At 45.2% G+C, this 20372-nt stretch overlaps 1 long non-coding RNA gene, 1 pseudogene and 1 gene segment (V, D, J or C); all 3 read right to left on the reverse strand.

Moving 5' to 3' along the window:
• Positions 1–582: 582 nt before the first annotated feature.
• LOC114450395 (uncharacterized) lies at positions 583–1010 on the reverse strand. Its single transcript, XR_003672078.1, has 3 exons — positions 897–1010; positions 706–796; positions 583–612 (listed from the first exon to the last, which is right to left on the reverse strand). It is a non-coding gene; the product is annotated as an uncharacterized LOC114450395 (long non-coding RNA).
• A 4659-nt stretch (positions 1011–5669) lies between these two features.
• LOC114449789 (mitochondrial ubiquitin ligase activator of nfkb 1-A-like) lies at positions 5670–7074 on the reverse strand (annotated as a pseudogene).
• A 9141-nt stretch (positions 7075–16215) lies between these two features.
• Positions 16216–16984, reverse strand: LOC114450389 (T-cell receptor alpha chain V region CTL-F3-like; the record flags this gene model as incomplete). The annotated part of the segment is given in 2 exon segments: positions 16216–16523; positions 16809–16984. Coding segments are annotated over 2 exon segments (351 nt in total), but the record flags the coding sequence as incomplete, so codon positions are not given.
• Between the last annotated feature and the right edge of the window lie 3388 nt (positions 16985–20372).

Consider the following 20372-nt stretch of genomic DNA (forward strand, 5'->3'; position numbering starts at 1 on the left):
ACTATGCCCTCTGCTGGGACAGTTCACATGCTGAGTAAAGCTTGGTAAAACAGTCTTTAAGCATGTTTGATGTGTGTTTACAGTGCTGTATAGGTGCTGAAAGGCTGAGCTAATGTTAGCATCAGATGGACTGTAGACAGACTCACGACAGCTAGCTCTCTGAGCAGGTACAAGGTCTGACAGTGATGGAACTATAACAGAGAACCCAGAGAACTGACAGAGTGTGTGAGTCCCTCTAGTGGATGTTGTGGAGTATTGTGTTGTCTTTGCTCCAAAGGTTTTTGTACAGAGTTGAGCTGTTTCCTGTCACTGTGGGCTGCAGAGCACAGTAGTACACAGCAGAGTCAGACAGCTGAAGCTTCTGGATCTTCAGAGGAACTGATGTGTCTTTGAGTTCAGCATCAAATCTGGATTTCTTGGAGTCTTCTGGATCTTTTATTGCAGAGTGACGCATCAGTATAGACTTTGGAAAGTCGTTCACTTCTTGTTTGTACCAGAACAAAGTGCGACTTGTACTGCTGGTCTTAAAGGAGCATCCAAGTGTGACAGTGTCTCCTTCAGCAGCAGTGACATCTCCCTCTTGCTGGGTCACTGAGTCTTGTCCTTTACACTCTGGGGAAGAAGAGAAGATGCAGAGGAAGAGATGGATCAATAAAGATGATTGATGAAAGCAGAACAATCAGCAGCTTTAAAGAGTTCTCTCACATGTAGAACAGATGTCATTTTCAGGGATCATTGTCACTTTGAAGCATAGAAGGTGTTTTCCAAGGTAACAGATGGCAGCAGAGATGATGTGCTGTGAGTGAGTGTAGAATGAACATTCAGAGCTCTTCATGTAGAGCTCAGTAATGTCTTCAAGTGTTTGAAGAGGAAACATGTGCAGCTTTCTATCTTACCAAAGAAAAGAGCAGCAAGAAGAATCCACAGCCAATGTTCCATCTGTACAACAAGGTTTCAATCAACAAGAGGAGCAGCTGATGTTCCACATTCAGTCTGACAGCTGTTCTCTTCACAGCAGCACTTCTTACTGACAGAATGCTGCAACACAGCGCACAAGGAGTGCACCGCCTCCTGGATCATGTGGCCCTCTAGTGGAGCTACAAAGTGCACTTCAACAGTGTGGAGAAAAGGCTTCCAGCAGCGGCTCACTGTGTCCCTTGTCCAACGTTGAGTCTGACAGTTTGTCCAGTACTCGGATCACGAGTAAATGTCATAGTTTTCCCATAGATACGGCTGCAGCTAGTGGCTGCCTGCTTTGGCCTGCTACAGTTTCATTGCTTGAGTCCGCAATGTCCATAATTATGCCTAATTTTAAGTCAGAAGAAAATTAAAACAAGTGATTTGTAAAAAAATTCAACCCTCGTAAAATTACACTAGAAGGGAACCTATCATTTAGACCAGAGTGGTTTTTTACCAGGCTGTAAACATGTTCATTTCTGCTGTGAAGTTTTAACATGGGAGTCTATGGGAAAGGACTCGCTGCTGGAGCCAGCCCCCAGCGGTCACAGTGTGAATTACAAGTTTTGACCCTTCTGCATGGGCTTCAAGTCTGAGCCCCGAAGGTATCACAGTATCTATCACAATATCACAGTATCTAATGGTAGAATAGTCAACCTGCAAACAGGAAGTAATCAGAGGGTCACAACACGTGTCAACCAATCAGACACACAATGAGTTTAGCTACATGAACAAAAAGGGGCTTCCAACTCATCTGTGATGCAAACATGTTTTGTTGAATGCTGCTGCGGTGGCCTGGTAAATCACACGACTCTTTCATTGTGCAGAGCAGCTCTGTGGGTGTGCGTCTCCAAGCGGGGGCTGTCACAGATGGAAGGCCTATTGGTGAATGTTACATGTTGACATAGGTTCTCTGACCTTTGTGGAGTTCACTAAAGCACCTCTTCTCTGTAGGTGATCGGGTTATCCACTGAAGCCATGACTAACGCCCCCCGTGTCCAACTCAGGGACACGTCAGCAGCAGCACTACAACCGGGGCCATGCACGCTCCAGAAGCACTGTTGAGGGCACAATAGGCTTGCTTAAAGGTCGGTGGCTGTGTCTGTCCAGCACGGGGGTTCACTGCAGTATTGATCCAAAAAGGTGTGCAATATAATTAATCGGTCATTCAATTAATCAACCTTTATTTATAAAGCGTCTTACTACAACTGGAGATTGCCCAAAGCTCTTTATACATGAAACAAAATTTCAAAAAATAAGAACAAAAGAAATAATAAAAACAATAAAAACAGATAAAAGAATACCAATAAGACACGGCGATGTCTTAAAAGCCTCTCTCAACAGCTGGGTCTCAAGTTTGGCCTTAAACAGTGGCAGGTCTGTGCATAGCTCAAAGGGAAGGCTATTCCACACTTTAGGACCTGACACTGCAAAAGAGCGCTCACCCCACTGTTTGAACCTTGACTGAGGGACCTGTAGAAGCTGCTGCTCAGCAGAGCGTAAGGCCCTGGTCAGTTGGTGAATGTTTAAAATCTCAGACACAAAAGGAGGTGCCAGACCATTGACAGCATTAAAAACAAACAGCAGAAGTTTCAAATCGATTCTGACCTTCACAGGGAGCCAGTGGAGAGAGTAGAGGGCAGGTGTGACGTAATCATGCTTATGACTGTGAGCATGCAAGCAGCAGTGTTCTGTACTAGCTGTAAGTGATCCGACGCTTGGTTAACTCCAACATAGAGTGCGTTACAATAGTCAGGACGGGAGCTAACAAAAGCATAAATGGTTTCTCCTGATCTCTCTGACTCAGGAAGGGCTTGACTTGGGCGAGGAGGCGAAGCTGAAAAAAGCTAGCCCTAACCACAGAATCGATTTGTTTCTCAAATTTTCTTGAAGACGTTTGGCTGCTCATCCAAGCAGCTTCATCAGTTCTAACTGTTGGTGGGAAACATGGTTTATATGTGGTTACAGACCTCAGTGGGTGGGTCTGGGTGAAACTTAAAAAACAATAGCACTAAATGTTTCCATACTTACCTGTGATGATCTGGCTGACTGGGCCAGGTGTGTCTAACGACTGGCTAACGACTATGAAACTGCCGGAGGTGGACTGGTTGACTGCCCTTTGTTCTCAAAGGAGTGTCCTTTCTCTTTGAGGTGGAGGTGAACAGCTGAGTCTTGTCCTGAGGAGGTGGCTCTCCTGTGCTGAGCCATTCTTCTGTGGAGTGGTTGTTTAGTTTCTCCAATGTACAGATCAGAGCATTCCTCACTGCACTGGACTGCATATATCACATTGCTGTGTTTCTCCCTGGGAGTTGTCATGGGTTTGAAATGGACCGGGATGTCATGGTTGTTGAAGATCCTGCAGAGTTTCTCTGATACTCCTGACACATATGGAATGGAGATTGTCGTGACCTTCCCTGGTCACCCCGGGTTGCCAGACTCCGTCTTCTAAAATAAGAACATTGAATGAAAGACAATACACTTGATGTATAGTTTCGCCTTTGCAAAGGGAGAATACACTTAGTGAACACAGGCCTTTCAGTCTGCTTCACCCTCCTCCATAAGCGTTTCTGCCCCTTCCTGGACACAGGCTAGTTTTATTGAAAAGTGGGGTACATTTGCATAATAGATAAACCATTTGTCAAGACCCTCGTAGTTATTCCCATATTGGGACATGTTGCCCCTTTATCTCCACCTACTAATTATAATAGTTGGTCTAACATATTTATGACTATGAAATACTTTGCCCCTTCTATGTTGGATGAATTATCTTACGTCCGTGCCTCCTAGTGCTTCGGCCTTCACCGCATCAAAGAGTTCCTCCCTAACGCTCTGTAAGAGTTATAGATGTGTTTTTCTCAAAGTGTAAGCATATATAATCGAGTACATGTCAGTGCGTAAATAACCTTATATACTTCACAAGATGTTCTTTCTCCGTCGGTTGTTGTCTTTCTTCTTGTTTTTGTGGCTTTGGTAAGTGCCCACTTGGGGTAGCCACAGGTGAGCAACATACAAAGCGGATAGAGCATAGAGCAGACTGTCAAACTGATGAACTCCAAAACGGCCATTAATGGCACCAAAACATCCCATAACTGTGGCGGAGCAACGAAGTGGCACATACCACTAAAACACCCAGTGCTGACACATCGGTCCAAACGCCATGTGAGTGGTACATATAGTGCTTCAGCAGATTGTCTAAGCGATAAAGTCCAAAACGGGCACTAAATGCCATCAAAACATCCTCCAGCAAAATGGCATGTTGCTTAAAAACAGAGTCACGTGAGCCACAGATCGCCACATACCACTAAAACAGTCATGGCACTAAAACAGTCCGACATGGCACTAAAACAGTCAGACATGGCACTTTGAGATCGGCACATACCACTTCAGCAAGCGAGACATGCCAAATGCCTGCACTTGCACAGGGTAATTAATGGGATCCTGTGTCATCCACCTGCTCCTTTTTTTCACCCTAAACCAGGCTTGATGTCACACTCTTCACCTTGTACTGCCTCCTTCACCTCCACACACACACTTGTTTTTCCCTTTTCATCTATGTGTTGTCAATGTTGACTCATTGCTGGTTGGAGATGACAGAAATAGTACACTTGATGACTCACTACAGGTCTTTTCAGACACCAGGTGCTGCTGCCACCAAGCGTTTGTAACTATATGAAAAAAATGGCCTGAACTCTGATCTTATCAGCTGCCATTTGATGTGGAGGCACAGGCAGGTACACAGGGTCTATGACCACATATGCTGTAAGATCATCTCATGTCACTGTGACACAGAGCCCCTTCCCTGATTCAGAGGTGGATGACCATTTTCTTTCATGATATGATGCTTAAACATTCAATGTTAGTATTACCGTCAGGCACAAAGAATATGATGAATGCCTGTCAAAACAACACTTGTGTCCACCTCCTGGCAACAAGAGTGATTACATTAATACCAGTGATGAATGGAGATTTTTCTGTGTTTACCAGGAACTTTCCAGAGCTAGTACTGTCCCTGTCTATCTGGAGCATCTTTGCCAGGTTTTCCCCACCAGAAGCTCGACCATACTCCTTGTCACTCCATGCTGCTGTACTTTATACTCAATTTCCTGTTGTTCCCCACTTCAGCTTTGCCTCTTGGAATGCCAGGATAGGTATTTCACCACAGATAACACATTTAAAGATCCAGTATAGTGTGAAATGCAGCGTTGCTTGCTGTTAAAAGGCTCTATCAGCATAGTGTAAACTTTTATCTAGGTTTCTGGGTAAGACCATTGATCATGTTTTCTGAAACCCAGAAAATATGTTATTGTGTGGAGGTATCCATGGGAGTTAGGATAACCAAAAGCGATGTGTTATCTTCATCATTTTACATGTTTAATGAGTTGGTTGGATTCTTGGTTTTAGAGCATCCCCCTATATTGTGTTCTGTTCTTTTCAGACTGCCTGTAAACAGTTAGAAGGTGGAATTTCTCTTTTTAAATGAATGGAGTAGCAAACGGTAACAAGTGAAACATCCTCATTAAGAGAGATCCTTTTCTGACACAGAACATCATGGCCAGATATTTACAGTACAATTGGAGGCAAGGCAAGCTTTATTTATATAGCACCATTCACACACAAGGCAATTCAGAGTGCTTTACATAAGATGAAATCACAGAATAAACCTTTTAAAACACTCAATTAAGAAGGAAATTAAAATCATAAAAAGAATAAAATCATAACATCAAATGTTGTGGCTGAGCTTGGTAGCAGGTGTAGCAGCAGCATGTCCACAGTTCCACAGTATACGGTTACATGGCTGAGAGAGGCAGATGACAGATGTTCTCCTGATTATTTTCCCCATCTTCAACAGGATTCCCTCCTTTCGTTGTCACGCTGCCAGCGAAGCTTTCCATGTTAGTAGAGCCGCTAGAGCACCGGCTAAAGCAAATATAACAGCCAAATTCTTCCACACTTTGGCCGCAGCCCAGTATTGTTTTCGTAAAGTGTCATAGTCTGCCATGCTCAGAAAGTACTTAGATCCATCAGAAGGGGGTCTAAGATTCAGGGTGCCATCTGGGTCCAGCGTCAGCTTGCCTACACCAGTAACACGTGTGCCCACCTGAAAAAAGGTGCATATTTTCATAATGTATTGTTACTATGTAAATTATCAGTGATAAGCAACAGACATTTTGTTGTGAATTAATTATTAAAATAACGAGCATTGGTAACTGACTCTAAGCATTTCTAACACTGAATCCATGGCTGACCTGGAGAAACTTCTTGTCGAACATCTCCATGTTCAGTCCAGAGGCCTTCAGTGGACAATGGACTCGGACTGCAGTCCCATCCGAACCCCTTAATACGAAGGGCACCGATGTCACTTGTTTGTGCAAGACTGGCTTATCATGACTCTTGAAAAGAGCAGAGTAAAGGCTGCTCCATCCCAGCCTGTGCTCTCTGACTTCCACTTTGTGCAACACACCAACAATGTCTTCATGACACTGACTCCTCAGTGGCTCGCCTACAGGCTCCTGAACACCTACAATATATACACAAACATACAGTATGAAGTGGAAATACATAATCATCACTTGTTTGTATTAGAAATGATCCAGTTCTGGTTACCTTCAACAACAGCATACTGCAGACGTGCTCCTGGTGTAACCTCCAAAGTGTCTTTAAGGTTTCCATCTATGTTGATGTGGGGGGCATTCTGAATATGACACACACATAGTCAGATGGCACATGGAGGTTTTACAAACTTGCACATTACGCTGCATGACCATCACCAACAACATGTTAAAGGGCTGCAAAGGATTTTGGTTAAACAAGTAGGAGAGCTTTTCTCAAGCATTTTTGCATGGTGTACTTCTTTGTCAGAGACTAGTGAGCTGTCAGCATGCACTGAATGCAACAGTCCCTCTGTAAGTATTAGCATTCAGAACCGCAATTCACTTTGCAGACTACTGCTATATGATGTTAATGAAATACATTCTTACTCACATCAAGCTCATCTGCTGTCTTCTTCCTATACATATAGTAGCAAAGGCCTGAAACAGCCAAGCCGGCCCCAAGACACAGTGCCCCTGAAAAACCGAGACAGAATCTCGCCATTTCCTCTGGATGCCCTGTCACGGTCCTAAGAGCAATCCTGCACAAACATAAAACATGTGAGATGCATCTTCCTGCATCTTAGCCATGTACTCAACTCCGAACCAACAGCAGGTGGAAATTAAAGCTGCAAGCAGCAATGCGGGCCCTCGCGCACCTTGCGACCAACAGGGCCATTGCAGTTTCCTGTCCTATGCTCTTCTCTCCTCTCATTTCCAGAGACGTAGAACAAAAACATGTTTAAAAGAGAAATTTCCTGCTGCCAGTAGGTGGCGCTATGACCGTGTCATCATATTAGCATATATATCTGTTCAGACTCAGGTCCATAGCAGTACTGTAAGATTTTGTCCACATTGCATGAAGTATGTTGGAGGTATGGCAGAAAATACAGGGTTTCTTTGTATTGGCAAATGTGCCCCTGTAGTAGAATCCGGTTGTCACCACCTACACCACCTGACGCAAATATTCCCCATCCCCATGACAACCAGACGACAAACAACAAAGTACTCACTACTGCTGTCCTCGGTATATGTCTGCTCCAGTCTTCCCTCTAAGACTCTGACGACAGTCCGCTCGTCTCAACAGGTTTATTGGAAAGTGTGAAACTGAAAACAAACACATACAACTAATTACCAACAGTCAATATGCATTTATGAACTAAAACTGAATTCAGTATTATTAATACGTTGTATGTCTAAATATAAATGGTTGATGAGAGTTTGACTCCTGCAAGATTAAGTAAATTCAATCCAAGTGTTTTAGATGTGTGTGTTAAATGCAGGGCAGAGAATTGTTGCAGTTTGCACCAAGATGAAAGAATTTTGGACAGAAATTGTAGAAATAATGCAGGAAATCCTACAAATCAACATTGAACTAGAACCTACATGTTTTTATCTTAGGCATCCCTCCCAATAGATACAAGATAAAACACAGAGAGCAATTTGTTGATATATGTTTGTTACAAGCAACAAAGGTCCTACCAGCGGCTAGCGCCCTCTACAGTCGAAGACCACAACAGTCAAAGAAGCACTTGATCAAATGTAAAACAAATGTCAACACAAGCACAAAACCACACCATCAGATTCCATCTAAAGATCAATAAGACAAAGTGACAACAAAGTTACTCACGATGTTAGGCGTGAGACATACACTGTTTACACTGTAACTATGGCAACGCTCCAACTAAAGCTGAGTGACACGTACCTTTGAACCGCTCTCTGTCTCCATGGTAACATGACGCTTTAGATGAGCAGCTGGGACTCTTAAATAACCACGTCATAGAATGCAGTGAGCATCTGTTTCTAAATAAATTATATAAATAAAGCTGCCTTTTTATGACAAAACAGCTGCACTGCCACCATCTATGGCTCCTACAGTATATATGATTGCTGTTAGCCGTTCCTGTCCTGATCCAGACTGTGGTCGGCAACACAGGGGAGAGCGGTCTCCAGGGCCGAAGGGCGGTGTCCTCCGGGGCCAACTCCCTAACCCTGACTCGGTAGCAAAGAAGGATGGAGGTGGTGGTGCACTGAGTACTAATGAGGAGCATTATTTCCAGCTGTGCTGAATGAACACCAGAGAGAACACAGCAGCTCTTCACTCCAACATGCAGCCTTTTGTAACCCACATAACACAGACAGCGTCTCACTTCCTGTCACCGCTTTATTGTAAAGTACGTAACGAACCGCGCCGATTGAAGCTACATTATCTCCGTAAATATCCACTCATCGGCGAGTCATTTATTGACCCTGCGAACTTTATAATGGAATGCGGAGCCGCGGTCGCCCATTTAAAAGCCTAGAGGCTAACCGCTAGGCTAATGGCTAAGCTAACGCTGTTAATACCGGTCTTTATTTTAATAGACCGTGCTATTTGTGTTACTTTTATGGCCGAATGTTAGGCATAGTGTTAAAGTATTGACTGAATACTTTATTATTGGTTGTTTTGTTCGTTTTGTATAGTTTTTGTTGCTTTTGTGGTTAAAGCCAAACCGGCCTATGGTGCTTCTGAACTGACCCATCGACATGCACAAACAGTTTGTTTGTCTAAACATTTAAATGTTATGAACCTGTGATTAGCTTATTGCTGATTCAATTTGATGTGTTATAAAGTGCATCATTAGCTTCACCTTTACCCAAAGCTTGAAACTTGAATGATTTATAAATGTTATCATTAAATAACCTGAGCCTTATATGCTGTATGACCAATAGCATTAATGGTATTATTTATTCATCATTATGCATCGTTATGTATGAATGCATTTATTTACTTTCGTGATGGAAAATCATTTCATTCATACTGAATTTTAATGTGTGTTTGACCTTGTTTAGGTCAGGGTTTTTCCCCTTTAGTTTGAAATCGAGTTCAACATGGCGAGCTGCCCGATCACCCTGTGACGCTGTAGGATTATAAAAACCTTTTTTTGGAACATTGAATGAACTATTGTTTCCTGAATGAGCTGAGATATGGACAGAACTGCAGAGTGACCTTCTGTCATCACAGTTTGGATTGTTTATTGTGCATATTATTACTGAATACCTGTTTATATATATATTACATAGTAATAAATACATTTATTATCAGTCATAACTTGCTGTTACTGTCCTATTGCATATCTGCTTATTACATAATAATATATTTATTTGAGCTCTATTATTTTGTTTGGTGTCTTATTCACACACTCAGGCTCCATAGCCGAAGCTACTTTTGTTGCTTTATTACATCTATGGCCCCATAGTGCGTTACACTTTCATATTCAGCTGTGTAGCTCCGCCTCTTGCTGTGCTCTGTTTCCATTCAGGCTGATGGAAGCTGTAGAGATGACAGTGATGCTGCAGCATCATCATCCAGGGAGCTCAGACTGAAGGAGGACCTGTTCTCTGTGAGCTTCTGTGTTCCTCTGACGGGGAGATGTGTGTGGTGGATCTGCTGGTTCAAAGTCTGATGGCTGAGGACAAGAAGCTGTTTCTGAGTCTAGTCCATGTGCGGATGCTTTGGTAGATCCTGCAGTGAAAAGAGTGTGTAGCTGAGGTGTGTGGGGTCTCTGAGGGTTTTCTGTGTTTTCCTGAGTGATGAGTGATGAAGGTGGTTTGCAGGGAAGGCAGGTGAGAGCCAGTGATGTGCTCTACTGTCTTCAGCACTTGTTAGAGACCTGTGGTCTGCAGCAGAGCAGCTTCTGTAGCAGGGAGGGGTGAAGATGTCAGTGAGGACCTCTGAGAGCTGGTCAGTGCTTTGGGGAGCCATCCTGGAATGACATGTGGCCCCGGTGACCTCTGCTCCTGTCTTTGTAGCCAGTGATGGAGAATCCACAGCTCAGACGTTTGGGCTGGAGCTGCTGTTACAACATGTTTATTGTCCCAGAACACAGAGAGCCACAGCAGATCATGAGCTGCTGACACATGTGAACCAACGTTTCTGCTTCAGAAGGATCTTTATGATCTTTCTGGTTAGCAAAGAGTAACAGGAAGACGTTTAAGTGTGTTCAAGCTCAGAATCACACCCTTCATACTTTTACTCTGAATCAACAATAGATGTGTCCCAAGGCTCTGCATCCTCCAAAGGATGTGGTCTCTGGATGTCTTTGCTTCATAGATGTCAAAGGTCAACATCTTAAACGGTCAGTCTCATTTGTAGAAGACTCCTTGGTGATCATGATGTGCTGCTGCTGTCAGCTACAACTTCAAGTTGATATTTAACCTCACAAACTGCACTCTTCAGGGGTCAGTTAGTGGATGATGCTGTAAGAATGATCCATATCTGAGCAGCACACCATGAATCAGAGGACATGACAACCTGAGAACACATGATGTGTCCTTCATTGTCAGGACAAAGACGTCCTTTGATCCATGACCAGCTATCAAAGGCCAGATATTCAAGTAGATGTCTGGCCTTAGAATGTGTGAAAACACCCTCAGATTCAGATATAAGAGATATAAGAGAAACCAGACTGGTCCAGTCCCACAGAGGCCGATCAGATTTTAAAGAAAGATGTGACCAACTGTGGCTGCTCTGAAACACAAGGACACTATGACTCATTTTTGCAACGGCATACAGACAGCAAGGGATAAGTTAATAAAAAGATATATACATTATAAACAGTTTACATATTAACAGTTATTGCACAGGTGAGTGGAGGTAGAAGTGGTGTATAAACTGTACACACACCGAGGGTGGAGCAGTCTGCCACTGAAGCTGCTCTGCAGGGCTGACAGGGTGTCCTGCAGGGGGTGGGACTCATTGTCCAGCATGGAGGTCAGTTTTGCCAGGACCCTCCTGTCACCCACCTCCTGCACTGAGTCCAGAGAGCAGCCCAGGACAGAGTTGGACTTCCTGATGACTCAGCTTCTTCCTCTCCCTCTCAGTGATGCTGCTGTTCCAGCAGACCACACCATACATGATGACTGGTGCCACCACAGAGTCATAAAAGGTCTTCAGGAGTGCCCCTTTCACTCCAAAAGACCGCAGTCTCCTCAGCAGGTAGAGCCTGCTCTGGCCCTTCCTGTACAGTGCGTCTGTGTTGTGAGTCCAGTCCAGTTTGTTGTTGAGGTGAACACCCAGGTATTTGTAAGAGTCCACCTGCTCAATGTCCATTCCCTGGATGTTCACCGGTGAGGGGGGGGGGGGGGGGGGGGGGGGGGGGCGTCTGCGAAAGTCCACCACCATCTCCTTGGTTTTCCCTGCATTGATCAGGAGGTGGTTTCGCTGACACCAGTCCACAAAGTTCTGCGTCAGTCCTCTGTACTCCGCGTCGTCGTCATCACTGATGAGACCAACAATCGCAGTGTCGTCAGAGAACTTCTGCAGCACACAGCTGTCAGTGTTGTGTCTGAAGTCCGACGTGTAGAGGGTGAAGAGGAAGGGGGCCAGTGCAGTCCCCTGAGGGGCACCCGTGCTACAGGTGAGCAGGTCAGACACACAGTTCTGGGCTCTCACAAACTGTGGTCGGTTTGTGAGGTAGTCCCTGATCCACTCTGACAGCAGGTGGTCCACCCCTGTCTGCTCCAGTTTGTCCTTCAGGATCGCCGACTGGATGGTGTTGAAAGCACTGGAAAAATCAAAGGAGAAGTAGAAGTGCTTCCGGGCTTCTCCAGGTGAGAAAGAGCTTGGTGTAGCAGGAAGGTGACAGCATCCTCCACTCCAACGTTAGGCCTGTAGGCAAACTGCAGTGGATCCATGGAGGAGCCCACTGTGGAGTGGAGGTGTCTCTGGACCAGTCTCTCCAGTGTCTTCATGAGGTGGGATGTCAGAGCCACTGGTCTGTAGCTGCTGAGGTCTTTGGGGTGCGGTGTTTTAGGCACATGTACCACACAGGAGGTCTTCCAGAGCTGTGGTACCACCCCCAGCTTGAGGCTCAGATTGAAGACGTGCTCCATAACTCCACACAGTTGGTCCAGCTGCCTTCCTTGTCTTTGTCTTCCTGAGTTCTGTTCTCACCTGAGCTGCTGTGAAGGACAGGGGTGGGGATGGGGGATGAGTGTCTCTGTGTGGGTGTGAAGTGGTTTGATGTTGTGATAAGCTAAGAGTGTGGGGGGCTGTGGGAGAGGAACAAAGGCCAGGAGTCAGAGAGTGGAGGTGCGACTGTAGGGGGGGAGGAGTGGGTGCTACATCAAACCTATTGAAGTGTAGGTTTAGGTCGTTGACCCACTTCTGATCCCCCTCAGCCTGTGAGTGGGGTGTGTTGTAGCCAGAGATGGTTTTCAGGCTTCTCCACACCCGCTGACGTTCTGCTGCTGCAGCTGCTCCTCCATCTTCCTGTAGCTGGCTTTTCCCTCTCTGATCTTCCTCCTCAGCTCCCTCTGTGCAGCCCTCGGCTCATCCTTATTCCCTGACCTTGTTGTTGTTGGAGAAACACCGTACCTTCTTGGGTGTTCTCAACACAGAAGTTAATGTAGTCCGTTATGCAGTCCGTTATTGTGTTGATGTCCTCCCCATGTGGGTCATAAAGCTCTGTCCACACAGTGGTGTTGAAGCAGTCCATGAGAGCAGCCTCACTCTTCTCGGTCCATCTCTTCATTCTGTGTGAGACCGCTGGTTGCCAGGAGTGTACACAGTCTGCAGATGGACTATGTTATGTCCAGCTCTTCCCAGGGGAGGGAGGGGGGATGCAGAGTATGCCTCCTTGGTGTTGGCATAAAGCAAGTCCAGTGTTCTATTGTCTCTAGTGGGGCAGGTGACATACTGAGTGAATGTGGGCAGAACAGATGAGGGAGACGCGTGGTTAAAGTTAAAGTGAGGAAGAGGGCCTGTGGGTGCTGTGTCTGCAGCCTGCTGGTGACTGCGAGCAGGGTGTCACAAGCTGTGTCCGCATTAGCAGAGGGAGGGACGTACACCACAGTTACTATCACATGTGAGAACTCCCGTGGTAGATAGAAAGGCCTCATGCTAACTGCTAACAGTTCGATGTCCCTGTTGCACAGTTTTTCTTTAATAGTGCAGTGTCCCGGTTTGCACCACCTCACGTTCACATACACAGCCAGCCCCCCTCCTTTTCCCTTACGGCTGTCCGCCGTTCTGTCCGCCCGCAGCAGATGAAAGTTTTCCAGCATAAGAGTAGAATCCGGGATGTTCTGTGTGAGCCAGGTCTCGGAGAACAGAAGGACGCTGCTCTCCATGTACTCACGCTGATGGCGAGTTAGTGCCGCTAGCTCATCCATCTTATTGGGAAGAGATCTCACATTTCCCATAGTGACGGTGGGGAGAGCCGGTCTGAAGCATCTCTTCTTATCCTGACGTTTCTTCCCGGCACTGCAACCACGGCGGGACTTCCGAACCAGTTCCGGGGGTCCCTGGGGAACACTACAGCGCTACGCAGCGCAATCAGCTGTTCCCTACTGCAGCTCTCATGTACAGTTCACAGAGGTTTATTGTCATATGAGAAGCATGAACATCATCAGAGTCATGAAGTGTTTGTAACATGGCTGACAGGCAGCTTCAGATGTTGTGCTCCTGTGTTCTGTTGTTCTTGTGTTCTGTTCAATCCTCACTCTCTCTGGTTATTGGAGCACATTTGTATTTTCATGCTTTGGTTACATGCCTGAGCTTCCAGTGTGTTTGTAGGCATTCTGGTGTGTTTTCCTGGTTTTGGTTAGGGTTCCAGTTTTATTTGGAAGGCTTGCCCCACCCTGGTTGTGATCAGCTGTGTGTTGTTATCCTGGTGTGTGTGAGTCTCATGTTCCTCTTTTTCAGTCTGGCCTGTGTCTTGTGTGGTTTCCCTGCCTGTCTGTGGTTCTCTGTGAGCTTCTGTGCTCTGTGTTCCTCTGACAGGGAGATGTGTGTGGTGGATCTGCTGGTTCAAGAGTCTGATGGCTGAAGACAAGAAGCTGTGCGGATGCTTTGGTAGATCCTGCAGTGAAAAGAGTGTGTAGCTGAGGTGTGTGGGGTCTCTGAGGGTGTTCTGTGTTTTCTGAGTGATGAGTGATGAAGGTGGTTTGCAGGGAAGGCAGGTGAGAGCCAGTGATGTGCTCTACTGTCTTCAGCACTTGTTAGAGACCTGTGGTCTGCTGCAGAGCAGCTTCTGTAGCAGGGAGGGGTGAAGATGTCAGTGAGGACCTCTGAGAGCTGGTCAGTGCTTTGGGGAGCCATCCTGGAATGCCATGTGGCCCAGGTGACCTCTGCTCCTGTCTTTGTAGCCAGTGATGGAGAATCCACAGCTCAGACGTTTGGGCTGGAGCTGCTGTTACAACATGTTTATTGTCCCAGAACACAGAGAGCCACAGCAGATCATGAGCTGCTGACACATGTGAACGTCTCTGCTTCTGTTGGGGAAATAAAAATCTTCTGGATCCTTTCGTTCATCTTCCCTGGTTCTTTGATTAAGAAGAAGTAAACAATATCTGGTCTCAAAATTACAATTTATTCTAACAGTAAAGAAGCAAATTCTGAGTCACACAAACAGAGGCCTCTGTGGTTGCCTGTTCTCACAGCCAGAGAACAACATGGCATTCTTTTGCAAACACCTTTTATCCTATCTTGAGATCCCATAAAATCATGTCCTTCCCTAACTCTGCACCAATGGGGTCAGCTCAACTGATATTTAGTTTACCTTATTTGGTAATGGTTAAACCTGAGAGTCAGGAGAAAACAGAAGGAAATAGCAGGGTCCCCTTTTGTCAAAATGGGAAATGAATTACAAAAGTCTATGAGAAGTAGGGAAATTACACACTTCTCAATACATTCAGTATACCTGTCTTCCTTTGATCTTCTGTAAAACTTACTTAACAGATAAGTACTCATAAAACACATTACAGTAATATGCATACAGTAATAAACACTTCCTGTTAGGGACACACTTCTAGATATGTGGACCCACACCACATAACAACATCATGCAAAATAAAATCTTTCACCTAACACTTCAGAAGGATCTTTATGATCTTTCTGGTTAGCAAAGAGTAACAGGAAGACGTTTAAGTGTGTTCAAGCTCAGAATCACACCCTTCATACTTTTACTCTGAATCAACAATAGATGTGTCCCAAGGCTCTGCATCCTCCAAAGGATGTGGTCTCTGGATGTCTTTGCTTCATAGATGCAAAGGTCACAACATCTTAAATGGTCAGTCTCATTTGTAGAAGACTCCTTGGTGATCATGATGTGCTGCTGCTGTCAGCTACAACTTCAAGTTGATATTTAACCTCACAAACTGCACTCTTTGGCTTTTAGGGGTCAGTGAGTGGATGATGCTGTAAGAATGATCCATATCTGAGCAGCACACCATGAATCAGAGGACATGACAACCTGAGAACACATGATGTGTCCTTCATTGTCAGGACAAAGACGTCCTTTGACCCATTACCAGCTTATTAAGGCCAGATATTCAAGTAGATGTCTGGCCTTAGAATGTGTGAAAACACCCTCAGATTCAGATATAAGAGAAACCAGACTGGTCCGGTCCCACAGAGGCCAATCAGATTTTAAAGAAAGATGTGACCAACTGTGGCTGCACTGAAACACAAGGACACTTTGTGTAGATCAGCTCTGACTCAAAGTTCTGGATGGATGTTTTTAGTTCTCCACTGACTGCAGATAACAGAGGAGAGAAGGTGAAGGACACACTGAACAAAGGAGGAAGCAGCTGGAGCTGTGACAGTGTGTGAGTCCCTCTAGTGGATGTTGTGGAGTATTGTGTTGTCTTTGCTCCAAAGGTTTTTGTACAGAGTTGAGCTGTTTCCTGTCACTGTGGGCTGCAGAGCACAGTAGTACACAGCAGAGTCAGACAGCTGAAGCTTCTGGATCTTCAGAGGAACTGATGTGTCTTTGAGTTCAGCATCAAATCTGGATTTCTTGGAGTCTTCTGGATCTTTGACTCCAGCCACTCGCATCACTATAGACTTTGGAGAGTCATTAGCTTCTTTTTTGTACCAGAACAAAGTGGGACTTGCACTGCTGGTCTTAAAGGAGCATCCAAGTGTGACAGTGTCTCCTTCAGCAGCAGTGACATCTCCCTCTTGCTGGGTCACTGAGTCTTGTCCTTTACACTCTGGGGAAGAAGAGGAGATGCAGAGGAAGAGATGGATCAATAAAGATGATTGATGAAAGCAGAACAATCAGCAGCTTTAAAGAGTTCTCTCACATGTAGAACAGATGTCATGTCACAGGGATCATTGTCACTTTGAAGCATAGAAGGTGTTTTCCAAGGTAACAGATGGCAGCAGAGATGATGTGCTGTGAGTGAGTGTAGAATGAACATTCAGAGCTCTTCATGTAGAGCTCAGTAATGTCTTCAAGTGTTTGAAGAGGAAACATGTGCAGCTTTCTATCTTACCAAAGAAAAGAGCAGCAAGAAGAATCCACAGCCAATGTTCCATCTGTACAACAAGGTTTCAATCAACAGGAGGAGCAGCTGATGTTCCACATTCAGTCTGACAGCTGTTCTCTTCACAGCAGCACTTCTTACTGACAGAATGCTGCAACACAGCGCACAAGGAGTGCACCGCCTCCTGGATCATGTGGCCCTCTAGTGGAGCTACAAAGTGCACTTCAACAGTGTGGAGAAAAGGCTTCCAGCAGCTGCTCACTGTGTCCCTCTGTGTGTTTGTGCAGAGCTGAGCTGCTTCCTGTCACTGTGGAGTGAAGAAAGCTCACAGTGGAGTGTCTCTGACTGTCCCTCCATCTTGTTGTGGACGTGATTTCAGAGTCTGCTTCTCTTGACTTGTTAGGTACTGAGGTGTACAGGAGGAAGTCTGGAGGTTTTCCTGGATATTGTCCACACCAGAAGTGCTGTTGCAGTGAGTGCAGGTCAGAGTCAGAGCTGCCTTCTAAACTGGACTCACATCAGTCCTCCAACAACTGGCTGGTCCTGTATGTTTGGAGCAGACTGCAGGACTGAGCACATCCTTTGATTTCCTGAGCATCAGTTTACCTCCACATCACTTCAAGCCTCCACTCCTTAGGAGAAGCTCCACGTTAGCCTCTGTCCTTCCTCAGTCATGTTAATTACACCTTCACCTTTTGTCTCTGCTTCCGTGTAATGTCTCCACCATTTCATCTTCTTTGCCAACTTTGTCATGCGTCCAGAAGACGTCAGGCTTCTTACTGACAGGGCTCCCTCCTCTGGTTTTGGTGATTACTACAGCAGCTAAAGGGTTGCTTCTTGGAATCAGACTGTCCCCTGTCCATGTCTACCTATAATGAATTAATGTTCTCATCACTGGTTCACCACGTCCTTCTACGTTCCACTGCCACATTTCTACTCTACTTAAATGTCTGTGCAAGTCAGAACCCCCTTTAGTCCCTCAACCTCCCACCTGCTGCTCTCCACATATGGGTTACCCATCACCTTCCATCAACACCACCCTGGAAGCCATGTTTGGCTTCCTCTGATGCTCCGAGTGCTTCCTCCTTCACCTTTGACCCTTCATGTCAGCCTTTCAGACCTGTCCTTCCACCCTTTAGATATCATCATATTCAACCTTAAACAGAGCAAGTCTGAGCAGCTCGGTGTCACCTGTCTACCAGCTCTGTCTCAATTCATGCCTCAGGCCCTGTGATCCTGTCCTCTGACTCATCAATGCTCTTTGAGCTCTCCAACCCATTAAGACCCCTCTTTACTACTGAGTCAGGCCTGGAGGACACAGAGGACTGAAGACAAAGTGTTGTAGTATCTCTGCTGAGCCGTCTGACCTCAGGGTGAAGGAGGAGGTCTCCATGTTCAGCAGAGCATTCCTCCAGGAACAGGTTGAAGCGCCAGTGTAGCGTGGCCTTTGCATCAGTTTTAATTTTGTCAACACAAACTTTAACAAAAACTTTTCGTTGACGACCTTTAATTCCGTGACTAATTTGTGATGAGAACATAAATGTAAGAAGCTCTGACTACGCAAATTAAAACGAAATCTCTGCTTATTGTGAAGTGATGAGTAAAAACGGTGCTCACCGACCGGACAGTCTGGGTTACAACCATCCTCCTGCCGTCATTGCTTTACCCTTTAACCAATTACTCATCTTCTCAGATGTAAATTCTCAGTCTGTCCTTCTGATTGGATGACCTCCCGTCCAGTGGCGGAGCTCATCCAGTTATGTAGCTATGAGGCGTCATGATGAGCAGCTGTGGCTGCGATTTGACAAGTGGAGAGAGGACACTTGACACAGTCCTGCTACCTTCCAGCCGAGCGACACACTTAGACACCTGAAGCCACCACCCTGTTGTTCTGCTTCCTAACCGTGGTCGGGGGGACAAAGCGGAGATCCTAACTCCATGGCTGCTGACGTGGAGACACATTATTACTGAAGAGAACGGGCCTTTATTTTTGGACTGCAGCGTAAATAAACACACACTAACGTTCTCCATCTGCTGCGGTGGCTGTGACGTTCATTCACTCTCCCCGTACGTACACACACACACAGACGTCCCACAGCACTGTAATAGGATGAAGAGCTTGAGAGGAAGATGGTTATATTGCACTTTTTCTATCAGGCCTTAGACGTTCAGTTTTTTTTTTTGAACATTAATATGGTACATTCTAGTTTATATGACTATACATAGTTAGGTATGCTTACAATGAAGTGTTTACTACCAAATAATTTAGAAAACCTATTACAGTGTAACGAACTGTCAAATCGCTTAAAAAGACTAAATTTGAACTAAAACTAAACAAAGACTAAAATATTTATTTATTTAACCATTTTTTTACCAGGAGAGACTCATTCAGATTAAAAATCTGAAACGGGCAGTTCCTTCAATTTTAAAACATTTTGCAAAAGATTCCAAGCAGAGGGGGCCGCAAATTGAAAAGCTTTCTTTCCCAACTCAGACCAAACCTTTGGAACAGACAATAAGAACAATTCATTGGAACGAAGTCTGTAAGATGATAAGCTACGCTGGGAAATAAGCGACTGCAGATAAATAGGAAGCTGACCCAGAATGCACTTATAAATTAGTAGGTGCCAATGTTTTAATCTACGAACTGACAAGGAAGTCCAGCCAACACGAGCATAAAGCACACAATGATGGGTCAGAGCTGAGACCTGTGATGAATCTCAGGGCTCCATGGAAGGCTGTGTCAAGAGCTCGTAGGCTCTGAGCAGAAGCATACATATATATTACATCACCACAATCCAGCACTGACATGAAGGTGGCAGCAACAAGTTTTTTCCTGGCCTCAAAGGAAACACATATGGCTTGGTGAGTGACTAAAATAAATTGAAGAATTCGTGTTAAAATTAACACTTTTTTTGCATAAATGGAGGTGACGACAGCATAACAGCTGTTATGACATGATCAGATCCTATCACATTCCACAAAGAGCCTGTTGGTGGATGTCGTGACCTTCCCTGGTCACCCCGGATCGTCACAGTCCGTCTTCTGTGATCAGAACATTGAGTGAAAGACAATACACTTGGTGTATAATTTCGCCTTTGCAAAGGGAGAACACTCAGTGAACACAGGCCTTTCAGTCTGCTTCACTCTCCTCCATAAGTGTTCTGCCCCTCCCTGGACACAGGCTCGTTTTATTGAAAAGTGGAGGTACATTTGCATAATAGATAAACAGTTTTTCAAGACCTTCGTTGGTATTCCCATATTGGGACATGTTGCCCTGTTATTCCCACCTACCAATTACAATATTGTTATTTATGACTGTGAAACACTCTATATCCCCCCTCTGTTGGATGCTTTATCTTACGTCCACCTTCACCGTAAAAAAAGGGCTCCAGTAATGTAAACATCCTTCCTAAGCATATACAATTGAGTACATATGTGCTCTTATATCATGTCAGTGCATAAATTCCACATGGACCATGCAATGATGGCTGAGAAATGTATGAAAGTCCGGGTCCACTTTGCAGTGAGCAATAACTCCTGAGTGACGTCTGGTCGTAGCTGGTGCCCCAC

This window comes from Parambassis ranga, chromosome 17 (genome assembly GCF_900634625.1).
Source record: "Parambassis ranga chromosome 17, fParRan2.1, whole genome shotgun sequence".
NCBI classification, from domain to species: domain Eukaryota; kingdom Metazoa; phylum Chordata; class Actinopteri; family Ambassidae; genus Parambassis; species Parambassis ranga.